General features: G+C 45.6%; 1 protein-coding gene across 1 annotated transcript; it reads left to right on the top strand.

The window, feature by feature from the left end:
* Positions 1 to 4,860: 4,860 nt before the first annotated feature.
* wfs1b (Wolfram syndrome 1b (wolframin)) lies at positions 4,861 to 12,151 on the top strand. The gene is made up of 10 exons (XM_010895753.5): positions 4,861 to 5,206; positions 6,026 to 6,403; positions 7,333 to 7,409; positions 7,527 to 7,671; positions 7,929 to 8,102; positions 8,631 to 8,711; positions 8,799 to 8,956; positions 9,104 to 9,340; positions 9,546 to 10,421; positions 10,869 to 12,151. Exons 2-10 carry the CDS (start codon positions 6,028 to 6,030, stop codon positions 11,637 to 11,639), a joined length of 2,895 nt encoding a protein of 964 aa, XP_010894055.5. The 5' UTR covers positions 4,861 to 5,206; positions 6,026 to 6,027; the 3' UTR covers positions 11,640 to 12,151.
* Positions 12,152 to 12,730: the final 579 nt, after the last annotated feature.

Below are 12,730 nucleotides of genomic sequence, written 5' to 3'. Positions count from 1 at the left end.
AATAAGGTGCAAACCTCTGATCACTAAGGAGAACATGAACACTCATACTGAGTTTGCTGAAAAGTACTTGGATGATCCTCAAGGGTTCTGGAACAATGTTTTATGGATGAGTCAAAGGAGGAACTTTTCAGTTTGCAGCAGGACAATGATGCGGAATAAGACAAGCAAGCATTTCTCCATGGAGAAGTGGCACGTAATTCCTCATTGGCACTGTGGGAGAGAACAGGAAGCATTAAGTTGCAGTCAATGCTGCTAAAGCTGCTGGGAAAAAACTGTCTAAGGGAGTCTAAGGGATTCTAAGGGAGCAATTACATTTTCATACATGGGAATTAATTGTGTGTTGTACAACTTTTTAAATAAATAAAAAAAGTATCTTATTAACATTTTTGTTGTTTGTTCACTGTTGTTTGGTTAAAGATCCTAAAACATTCAGTACCCCAAAAAAATGTAAATGCAAAAAATCGGACACAGGATGAATACTTTTTTACTGCACTGTAAACAACAGACATCCTACTCGTCCATGTTTACTGTACAGTACATGCTCTGAAAGGACCCCTCTTTTCCAAATGTTGATTCTACCCTGTCACAACCTGCCAGTAGTGACGCAATGCATCATATGCAGTTAATTAAGCTACATAGACATGAGTCACCCTCTTATAGGCATTGGTCTGATTCTGATGTTCCACATCCTTGCCCAAAAGAACTGCCCAAAACACACACACAGCAGCCCAGAACCACACTGCCGACTGTCAGAACAGAAGGTGCAAGTACCTTGCATTCATTTGTTGCTGTCATTCAAAGACCCAGTAGAGTGGAAAAGGGACCTCTGTCTGTAACAGTGTATTAAAACAGAACCATGGAAACAGAAGCATTCCATGAAACATTCCAGTGCAGTGCTTTACTTTCTAAACATACCCTTATACCTCCCACACACTGACAACATCTAGATGAAAGGCTGCTGTGTGGCCTGCGTATGAGGCAGAGAAGAAGTGGATTGGGTGCCTTGGCCTCAGTGGCTGATACGTAAACAAACCGTGTAGTAAGTGGATTGTAATGCTAAGTAAGCACTGAACAAATCCTTTACCATGCGTCCTGACTCCAGCGCGGTAGTGCAGTGTCAGAGCCCAAAGTGCTAAAGTGAGACGCAACGTGGAAGCGTGAGTGGATGTGTGAGCATGTGGGTATTGGTGTATTAACACAGCGACAGTTTAAAAAATGACTGAAAGCTGAGAGAACTGACTCAGCGGTTTAAACAAACTGAAGCAATATTAAAATCCATGTACAAAAAGAAAATGTTTAAAGTGCCCTCCAATGATTCCCTACATCGTCCTCCAAAACCTCGACCCTCCCATACTCACATCGTCCACCTCATCCACACATTTTCCCTACTAATAATAGAAGCAGATCAATATGAATGAAGGCCACTCTGTCCCGCCTGCGATTTATCAGCCAACTATATAACACATTGGCACACTGGCCCTTTTGGGTTTCCTGCTACAATGTGCTCTTTGAGCATTATGCAAATCTTAACCATTATCATTATCATGGCGTCGTCACATTCACAAGTTAACACTACTCCGGTATAGCAACTCCCTTCTCAAAAAAATCTAATTTGGGTGAGTAGGTGATACTAGAGACACATTCACAATGCTGCCAAAGGATGCCGATATGAACCTACTGCACTATGTCACTATGTCTGTTTTAACACAACCCCAGGCAGGTTGCTATGGCTGTCTGCGACGATGGGCAGAGCCTGTTTCTGCTGTGTCCTGTTACCTAGTGACAGGGGTAGGTCTGTATTGTAAATGCTGTAACTTTTATACGTCAAACTCAAAGACAACATTGACGCTCTTTCTTCACCTCCAGGCTGAACGGATTTGAATTAACTGCATAGTAAATGGTATTCACTGATTGGCTGGTTAAAGAGACTCATTATGAAGATTATCGTGCTCTCTACCATGATCCTTTGATAACTGCTGTGTCCCAGCGGTAACCCTGCCTGGCCTGACCTGCCTGGGTGTAGAACTAACACCCTGGCGGAGATTAACTAAATGAAAGGGATTAGAACCATTACAAGCCAGTTATTCTAAACCCTCAGTTTGAGATTATTTCCCAATACATGGGAAATGTGTGTCACAGTGAATGGAAAATGCCTTAGCAGTAAAGACCCTCATCCTTTCCAACTGAATCTAATCAGGTTTTCTTTATATAACTGCCTCAACGGAACTGCTGTTTAGAAATGCATCACCCCGCCACCCTGTCATCTCTCCCCTGACTCTTTCACTGCATCATCTCTTCCCTATTTTGCCTTTCCACTCTTCCTCTCTTTAAAGGTGTTTTCTAGCATTTTTTTTTTTTGCATTGTAATATCAGAAAATGTCCATATTTTGTCTGAAGTAATGGCATAATAATAGTGTTTAACAGCTGTTATTCACCAGAAATGATTGTGGACGCCTAAATCGCATCCTAAACTGCTGAATTTGTTGCTTATGGCAATTCACCCATCTTCCACATGCAGAATACAATCTACATATTGTTGCTTTAAATAAACGTTATCTCTTTTCCTTCCCTTCATCTTTCCTATACACTGTAACCTTTGTGTGAGTGGAACAGCAGAGGTTAAGTGATGAGGGTGTGAGATGTGACAGTCCAGACTCTCCCTGGAGTCCTGGAGGCCCTGCAGATAAACAATCCTTGGGCTCTAAGAGAAAGTAACTACGGTTACTTGTGTTTGCTGTGCACGAGGCTTCCATAATGCGACAAAGTGCACAGTGTACACTTTAATTACATTTTATTAGTCCTGAGATTACCATGTAGTCGTGGGAAAAGCTGGTCCTCGACCTGAAAACAAACCCCACCTGCAGGTAGTTTATCTCCGCCAATCAGCTGATCCCGGGGCAGAAAACCAACTCAAAATCCCTCGCTGGGAGAGTAAAGGAGGGGGGTAATGAGTTGTTGAGATAATGACTGTGTGTTTGAGTTTTGGTTTATATCTGAGTCTTAAATGTGGTCATGATAATCAGGGATCAGTGCTCGTCAGTATCTCATGGTTCTGTCTGGAGAGCAGCTTTTGCAGCATACAGATATCGAACAACGACAGACCCAACATACAAGCCAACTCTGCCATCACAGTATACTCCCATGTTTTCCTACTTCTCTTTCTACCCCTTTCACCCCACGTGGCCCCTCTTCATGAACACATACAGTCAAACCCATACACACAGCATAGGAAGACAACCGAACACCAAAGCTAAAGAACCTGTCAGCATTCAGTGCTTTACACCCACCTACTGGCAAAACACTGCAATTGCATTAACTTACAAATAGATTGGCAAATAAAATGTAGAGCCTTTAGCTCAACTCTTGACCTTGACGCTGGTTCCACTCAGTATGTAGACGCATGCTCATACAGAGAAACTTGCACCTACGCCTGTGAGGTCAGCAGATGTTGTTTAGCAAGTAGGTGTTACTTGTTATTGTGCAGAGAGCTGAAGTGCATATTACAGCTGTGACAGATCACTAAATGTATCCCCCTGAGAGAGAGATTCCAACTAATAAACCTATAAAATAAAATGCCCAAACACTTTTGCTGACTCTCAACATTCTGGACGGACAGCTCTACGATAAAAGGCACAAGATAAAGGTGTTTTTCCATTGCTTGCCCAAGTCTGTGGGTCCGTCATGGTTAACCCCCACGCTCACTACACCCGAGCTGGGACGGTGGTTAACCCCCACACTACACCCGAGCTGGGACGGTGGTTAACCCGCACGCTCACTACACCCGAGCTTGGACGGTGGTTAACCCCCACGCTCACTACACCCGAGCTGGGACGGTGGTTAACCCCCACGCTCACTACACCCGAGCTGGGACGGTGGTTAACCCCCACGCTCACTACACCCGAGCTGGGACGGTTGTCAAACTCTGTAAGTCTAGTAGGCATGTACAACAAAGTGAAATGTACAGAAAAAGCAATCAAGCTATTTATTACTGGAGTGTAATGTTTAAATAGAAAGGCATGCACAATCTGGATATCAATTTGCAATGTAAATTACTTTTGGCTTGTGTCACGTGACTGTATTTTAATTCCAAGGTATAAACGTCTTATCTTAATGTGTATGCTATGACAACAAAAAATACATTAAATGTATTCTCTGAACGATAATAGCAAAGAAGCGTGTATAAAGTATGAAGATAGTCAAAAAGTGTTCTTCCTATAGGAAGCACCGATCAAACTCGTGCGCTGTAACTCTGACATAGTTTTGGGGAGATAAGGAACTATGAAGGTTTAAAAACGATGTAACGATTTTTTCTGAGAACTGAGAAGGAACTCGTTTTTTATAATATCGATTCATTTTTTTAAGCATAACATTGCGGATTTTGAAGAACCTTTGTATTTTCTCTTCAGATTAACTTTCTACAAATCATTTTGAGACGATTAGTGTAGCTGTTGCGTGACGCAACATGACAACATGAAGGCGATTGGTCTTCCGTCTGCTGGATGTGATAATTATGTGTGTCTGTTGATTCCAATAGATGAATTTCTTTAATATATTTGGCGATCCTTTTTTGATAATAATAATAGAGTCAAGTCTTTCGATAGTGTTGCGCTGAACTGCCTGTGTGCAGGTTATCCAATCGGGCGATATAAAATAGTTTATGACAGAAATTAAATACGTGTAATTTGTCATTTCCACATGGTTTTAATAATGAACATTTAAGATACTTAATACATTGTATCGAATTTAGGATTTGCTTTTAGAGTATAAGAAAATTAACGACTAATTTTGCACTACTCCCATAAATACAAAACCCATGTTGTCTGCTTTGCAGGCGTCCCCGGAAGTCTCGATACGTCGCGTCTGTGTGTTGAAACCTCTTTGATAATATTCATGCCGACTGTAAAACTCAAATCTGTAAATGGATTCGACTTCTTCTAAGCCAATCAAATTAAGATATCACGAAGGAGTCACTGACAACGTCCAATTATTATACGCAGAGCATGAAGTGGGCGTTGTGTCCGGAACAGCTGAAAGAGTTCTGTATTTTTTTTGTTGCTCTAAGTGTAGTTTGATCACATATGCGCTTGTGATGTCGATGTGTCATAAGTGAAAGAGATGAATGAGAGGAGACCCTGAACCACCTAACCGGGACAATTCGAACGTTTTTTTTAATAGATGGAACACCGGTTGAGTATTTGACAGCAAGGTGAGAGAATAACGCCGACATGTTTGTTTTGGGAATGCTGTACAGTACTGTCTAGTCAGAACCGCCAGCACCCTGTCATAAGTTATAGTGCCATTGTCGACAGACAACAAGAAAGGCCTAGACAGTTCAAAAACCACGTCGAGGTGTCTGGATAAGTCGCTAAAAGTGTGACATATATATGCATTATACATTATGTAGTTTGCGCTAGGTTCACCTACTGGTCACAAAGGATTTGTTTACTATTGATTCACCTGTTTATTTGAATATGTTGTTTTTAAATCATTTTAGACATGTTTTGGAAATCCCCTGCATTGCAGCAGAGAACGTCATGGTCACTCAATATATTGCATGCCAAACAGCTTGTCACCCTCCCAATATAGTGGTAGCAGGCTTATTGTACTATGACCTTCATGCTCTCAAATGTAGAACAGATTTTTTGGCGATTAATTGGGTACAGTTTGGCCAGGAAAGCTGAAGAAATGCACTAATCCACTACTGACATAAAGTTGCCTTGTTTGTTCAAGTGACACCTTTTAACAATATGTCTTTCAGGGAAAGCTATGGGTTAACTTGGGTAGTGAGTGAGTGAGAGGAGAGTGTGGCTTACTGCTCTTGTGTCACTGTGACCTGTCCCCCCCCTTCTGCAGCTGGCAAGCCCCTACTGCACCACTGTCCCTTTCCCATTGGCTCACTAACATGATTGTTTCTGAAAAATTCCATCTCAAAAACATGAACCTTCTTTACACCAGACAGAGATGAAAACATGAACCTTCTTTACACCAGACAGAGATGAAAACATGTTTCTCTTCTGTATTTCAGACATGGAACCGTCTCCCCCTTACACCCCACTCCCCCTGAAACCTGGCCCCTCCCCTTTCCCAACTACCGCCAAAGCTGCTGCAGGCACTAGACCCACGATGACCCTGCCTAAAACCACACCATCCGTCCCTCCCTCTCCGGTCTCATCTTCCCCACCTTCTCGTCCTGATCCCCCGCTCTCTCCCCCTTCACCCTCCCTCTCCACCCCTCCTGCCTCCCCCCTGCGGCCACCCATCAGACCTGTCTCCCAGGCTGGACGGTCCCAGCTCAATGCTGCCAGCGTGTCAGCAAAAGAGCCGAGGGGGGTTGGTGCTGCTGGAAATACCCCAGTCAGACCCGCTAATGCCCCTCTACGACAGGCTTCAGTAGCTGAGTCAGGTGAGTACAGCCAAAGACCCAGACAACCACCCAACACGTACACTCCAACCCTAATGTACATCACCGACATGCCGCTTCATATACCAAAGCTTGCACAAAACCATGCCTTAGCTAACCTACTTTATTGACCTATTTAAACAAATACACAAATGCACTGCCAGCCACGCTCCTCCTCGTCTGCCAAGCCAACTAAACCAAGCTCAAAGCAATGGATATAAAAGAGTAGATGCTCGGTCATTGCTATCCCACCAAGCCAAAACTAAACTGCTACTACTACTTGAACTTCTATTAATACTACTACTATTAGTCCTGTTTTGTCCATTTGCTCATTATATATAGGATTTTGGGGGATGTCACAGTTCTACTGCCGACAGGGTATTTCACTTCCTGTTTTGTACTTTAGACCTCTCCCATCACCTGTTCTCCATGGAGAACAATCTGCATTACTAAATGTTAACTCTGGTTAACTCAGTCAGTAAACTATTTGTTGTTTTTTAAAGGCAGACATAAGGCAAAAAACAACACATTTACACTGTGTAACTGATCAATGCACCTCCATATTATGTCTTGATATGCACACCAGCATTACAGTGCATTACTAAAAATATGGCTTTATTGACATCCCAGCATTGTGTGATTGGATTGCAAAACAGCATTTATTTTTTCCAGCGTAATTTTTTCTTTCATGGTGTAAATTGACGTTGTAGAAAACAAACCTTATGTCTTTTTTTTTTTTTTTTTTAAGAGCAACCTTATGTGAATAACAACATTTTAAAGAAAACATCTGACAGAACTTTTTAGTCCAAAGGTCTCAAATGCTATGCCACCTTTTCACTGTATCAGTGCTAATGGCGACCATGGAATACTCCCATTGGCTGTAACTTTCAGAAGGAAGTCATAATGAAGTAGACTGTTGTGTCTTGGAGTAGATGAGCCAGAGGAGGAGCTGAGTTTGGAAGAGCTGGAGGAGAGGGCCAAGTCTGGAGATGCCAAAGCTCAGTCCAGGGTGAGTATCATCTCCCATGGACCACCCGAGAGTGGCCACCTCAGCAGACCACCATAGACCCACACATTGTGTGGTTTTCAGTGTGTGCCTTTAATGTGATGTGTAATGTCTGTGTAGATGGGCCGGTTCTACTTGGCCCTGGCTGAGCAGAGAGATGAGGAGCTCAACAACTGTACAGCAGTGAGCTGGCTGTTAGAAGCCACCAAACAGGGCCGCAAGGACGCCGTCAAGATGCTGCAGCGCTGCCTAGCGTCCAGGAAAGGTGTGGGCCTAAACCACTTAATAGAAATATATATACAGTTAAAAATGTTTTGATTGGTACTGTGTATGAAAATTTGCTGAGCAAATCCAGAGAATGTATTTGACTCTGTGCTGTAAGAAGTCCAGTTTACTTAGATACCATATACATTGAAACAATGTGCACTTTCCACAAGTTAACAATGTGAAAGTTGAGCTGATTGTCTTTCAGTGTTTCATTATGAAGCGTCAAGCTGTTGGTGTTTTTCTGGTCACTGTCAGGCATCACATCAGAGAACTTTGAGGAGGTGAAGAAACTTTGTACAGAGACAAGGTTTGAGAGAGGCGTGAGGAAGGCTGCTCTGGTTATGTACTGGAAGCTCAATCCAGAGAAGAAGAGGAGGGTGGCTGTGTCAGAGATGCTGGAGAATGTTGAACATGTCAACACTGACCCTGGTAGTGGACAGGCACAGACACATACTGGATATGGACCCAATGATCAACTCAAAGACAACACACCACAACAGACACCCATTCCTACCCAACAGACACCCACTGCTACCCAACAGACACCCACTGCTACCCAACAGACACCCACTCCTACACAGCAGACACCCACTCCTACACAGCAGACACCCACTCCTACACAGCAGACCCCCACTCCTACACAGCAGACCCCCACTCCTACACAGCAGACCCCCACTCCTACACAGCAGACCCCCACTCCTACACAGCAGACCCCCACTCCTACACAGCAGACCCCCACTCATACACAGCAGACCCCCACTCATACACAGCAGACCCCCACTCATACACAGCAGACCCCCACTCATACACAGCAGACACCCACTCATACACAGCAGACACCCACTCCTACACAACATATATTAATGCTTTGTTCTTAGACACTAAAAAGGACTGACAGCCATTGTTGTTAAATAGCTCGTTTCTGAACCGTGTTTCTCCGTAACCCTTGACCCCTAGGTAACGCCTCAGCCCAGGGCCCCATCTCAACGTCAGTGCAGAAACAGAGGAGAGTCCTGGAGAGTCTGGTCACCAGCAAAGGTTCATGCCCGTTTGTGTGTTCTGCCAACAGATGTAAGTGCTGTAATGGAGTCGTGAGCTGGACTGTCTGTGTGTGTTCGTCTGCAGCCTCGTCCATTGATGTGGGCCTAGATGACTTTGTGGAGATCACTAAGAAGTACGCTCAGGGCATCCCCCCTACCCCCACCATGGCTGGGGCCGGCGGTGACGACGACGATGACGAAGAACCTGTGAAAAACCCAGAAGACCTCCCACTTCACCAAAAGGTCGGAGCCTCTTCTCAGTCCCAGGGAATGCATGAACAAATAACCTAATAACTAACACTGTCACTATGATCAGACTGGTGAGTTTACCTTTTCTCTGTCTCCCCCTTTCTCTGCTTCTCTCCATTGCCTCCACGCTCCCCTCCCCAGGTGTTGAAGTTCCCCCTGCACGCCCTGCTGGAGATCAAGGAGCACCTGATCGACTGGGCGTCCCGGGCGGGCATGCAGTGGCTCAGTGCCCTCATCCCCACACACCACGTTAACGCGCTCATCTTCTTCTTCATCATCAGCAACCTCACCATCGACTTCTTCATCTTCCTCATCCCCCTGATCATCTTCTACCTGTCATTCTTCTCCATGGTCATCTGTACACTGCGTGTCTTCCAGGTGGAATACCCTTTACACACCTCTGGCTTTATCCAGTCATTAACCTGGAATTAACTAGAAGGACACTCATTTAGGGAGTAATGACTACCTGATTGTGTCTTGAAAAACAGAACTAAAATGTTCCTACTTCATGTAACTAAGAGTTTGCCATAGGCAAATGTACGTTTATACAGCATGTAAAGTGTCGTCGGTGTTGTTTTTCCAGAACTCCAAGGCGTGGGAGAACTTCCGGGCTCTGACGGACCTGTTGTCCCGTTTCGAGCCAGGCCTGGACCTGGAGCAGGCTGAGACCAACTTTGGCTGGACCCACCTGGAGCCGTACCTCTACTTCCTTCTGTCGGTGGTGTTCGTGGTCTTCTCCTTCCCGGTGGCCGACAGGGCCTGCATCCCCTGCTCGGAGCTGGCCACTGTGGCGCTGTTCTTCACCGTCACCTCCTTCCTCAGCCTCCACGCCTCCGCCGAGCGCTTCGCCCGACGCGCCCTGCTCACAGAGGTCTTATCGGGGGTGTGCGCTCTTACGCAACTGTTACCGGAGAGTGTCTGGTATCTCCGGGTGTTGGGTATGACGTTTGTGACCGTGCCTCTGGGGGAGGTGGTGGCTCTGAACGTGGGCGTGCCGTGTCTTCTCTACGGCCACCTGTTCTACCTGCTGTTCCGCATGGCGCAGCTGAGAGGCTTCAAGGGCACCTACCTCTGCCTCGTTCCCTACATGGTCTGCTTCGTCTGGTGCGAGCTGTGCCTGGTCCTCCTCCACTCCTCCTCCGCCATAGGCCTGATTCGGACCTGTGTGGGCTACTTGCTCTTCCTGTTTGCCCTGCCTGTGCTCACTCTAGGCCTGGCCGCCATGGTGATCTTCCATTTCCTCCAGTGGTTCACGGGTCTGCAGCTGACCAAGATGCTGGTGACTCTGATCGTGTGTGCGGTCCCGGTGGTTCTGCGGTTGTGGACACGGTACAGCCTGAACCCGCTGGCGGTGGTCCGGTCCCTGTCGCGCAGCAGCGTGGTGAAGCTGATCCTGGTGTGGATTACGGCTGTGGTGATGTTCTGCTGGTTGTATGTCTACCGCTCGGAGGGGATGAAGGTAATCGCCTACGTCTGGTTTACTCTTACATTTCCATGACTATTACATTTCCATTACAACTACATTTCCATTACAACCACATTTCCATTACAACCACATTTCCATTACAACCACATTTCCATTACAACCACATTTCCATTACAACCACATTTCCATTACAACCACATTTCCATTACAACCACATTTCCATTACAACCACATTCCCATTACAACCACATTCCCATTACGGACAAAACACTAATCAACACAACTGAGCAGTTAATTCTATTATCAGAACAAATAACAGGTACCTCTAAATGTAGATAGTAATGAACAGAATGGCAGAAAATAATCACGATACAGTAAATATGAAAACGATACTTTCTTGCTTTTCATCCATTTACTGTATCAAATGAAGTGAATAGCATTAATGTCGTGGTGAACCAAATGTCACTGTGTCTTGGGCAGGTGTACAACTCCACCCTGACCTGGCCACAGTACAGTAACCTGTGTGGGCCAAAGGCCTGGAAGGAATACAACATGGCTCAGACCCAGATCCTGTGCTCTCACCTGGAGGGCCACCGGGTCACATGGACGGGCCGCTTCAAATACGTCCGCGTAACCGACATTGACAACGGAGCCCAGTCCGTCATCGGATTACTTCCTGTGGTCGTTGGGAACTGGGTGAGGTGTCTATACGGAGAGCCGTATCCGCTCTGTGAAAACAGCAGCGCTCCGGCCCTGCCCCAACCCGCCCCCCCGCCCCCACCGGAAGACCCCTTGTGCAAACTGAAGAAGCTCGCCAAGCACGAGTGCCACGTGAAGCGCTTTGACCGCTACAAGTTTGAGGTGACCATGGGCATGCCCCTGGAGAGGAAGAGTAAGAACGGGACCATCATAGAGGACGAGGACGCCACCAAGGACATCGTCCTGAGGGCCAGTAACGAGTTTGGACCTGTTCTGCTGCACCTGAGCACCGGCAGCATGGTGGAGTTCAGCACGGTTCTGGAGGGGCGGCTGGGCTCCAAGTGGCCGGTGTTTGAGCTGAAGGCCATCCACTGTCTTACGTGTGAGGACGCCCGCGTGCCTAGCGGCAGGCAGTATAAGATAGAGCATGACTGGAGGCGCTCGGCGCAGGGGGCCCTGCAGTTCGCCTTCGACTTCTTCTTTAACCCCTTCCTCACCGTGCGGCTGGAGCAGGACATGGAGACACGGACTGTACCACAAACTAGAGGCTAGAGGGGTTTACTGGATACAAGTATCTGAAGGACAATGGATGCATGGGGGGGGATACACACACAGTCACACTAAGATGTTAGAAGGCCTGTATTTAGCCAGCCTGCAGTGTGAATGGTTCTGCAGGATGTCGTCCGCTCTACTGTTCCAGTCATGTGTTTATTATGACCCCATCAGTCTACACAGTATCTACACTTCCTGGAGTCCAACAGGAAAACAGCATGGCCCAAACTCAGATCCACTGGCTCACATTGCACTATACTGACAGGTTAGAGTGTAGGGCCAGCAACAGGTACCTGGTTCGAATCCCCAATCCACATCACGCTAACTGGTCCTGTAAGTGGCTCTGGGTGAAGGCTGCTAGAATGTTGTAAATGTAGATGAAACAGTTGTAGCAGCAGTATTGGATCAAAAGTGCAATAGAATGATATCATAAAGAAACATAACTAGACCACTTACAAATGGAGACCATTCACACAAACTATATACTGTCATACATGTAACCCCCCCCCCCCCCCCCCACGTGCGCACACACACACACTCACACACACAAGCCAACAAACACAAATTCCTCATTTATTGCCAGTGTTCTTAGGGTTGCAACATTTCAGAGGAATTGTGTTGGACAGTGACGATCAGCATTCAGATCAATAAGCTTATCCACTTGTTTTTGATTTGCAGCCCAAAATTTACAAATTCTTAATCATTTGAGCATATTGACCTCCAGTGAAGCTAAACGTAATGTGTGTATTAGTTGTTTGATCTAGATTGTTAGGGTATGAAGTAAAAATATAGGACTCAAAGTACATTTGGTGGTTTATAGTGACCTACATAGTGTTTGTGTTTTCTTTATAACCTGCGTTAAAAATAGTTTCACCTAATTCAGCTCAGTAATTTACAGACAATGTACAGATATTTAATAGTTCTTTCATCATAAGATCCAATGGATGTAGTCGTTCCACTTTGTTCCTGACATATTTAGCTTTAATCATTCTTGTGGTGAATTTGAAGTGCCTTGTTTATTTAAATCGCATTGGAAAATGTCCCATCAGTTTCTCTTGACAGAGAATGGCTGTTTCCCACTTCTTCCTGAC

Source organism: Esox lucius, chromosome 4, assembly GCF_011004845.1.
Source record: "Esox lucius isolate fEsoLuc1 chromosome 4, fEsoLuc1.pri, whole genome shotgun sequence".
Classification (NCBI taxonomy): Eukaryota; Metazoa; Chordata; class Actinopteri; order Esociformes; family Esocidae; genus Esox; species Esox lucius.
Note: the sequence above shows the minus strand (reverse complement) of the source record. Positions and strands in the feature narration are given on the sequence as shown.

Bases quoted from the DNA above. Each gene is read 5' to 3' on its own strand.
- wfs1b (XM_010895753.5), top strand. From the start codon at position 6,028: ATGGAACCGTCTCCCCCTTACACCCCACTCCCCCTGAAACCTGGCCCC. The intron at 6,404-7,332 runs GTGAGTACAGCC...GTCTTGGAGTAG, and splicing joins GGCTTCAGTAGCTGAGTCAG to ATGAGCCAGAGGAGGAGCTG. The intron at 9,341-9,545 runs GTGGAATACCCT...TTGTTTTTCCAG, and splicing joins GTACACTGCGTGTCTTCCAG to AACTCCAAGGCGTGGGAGAA.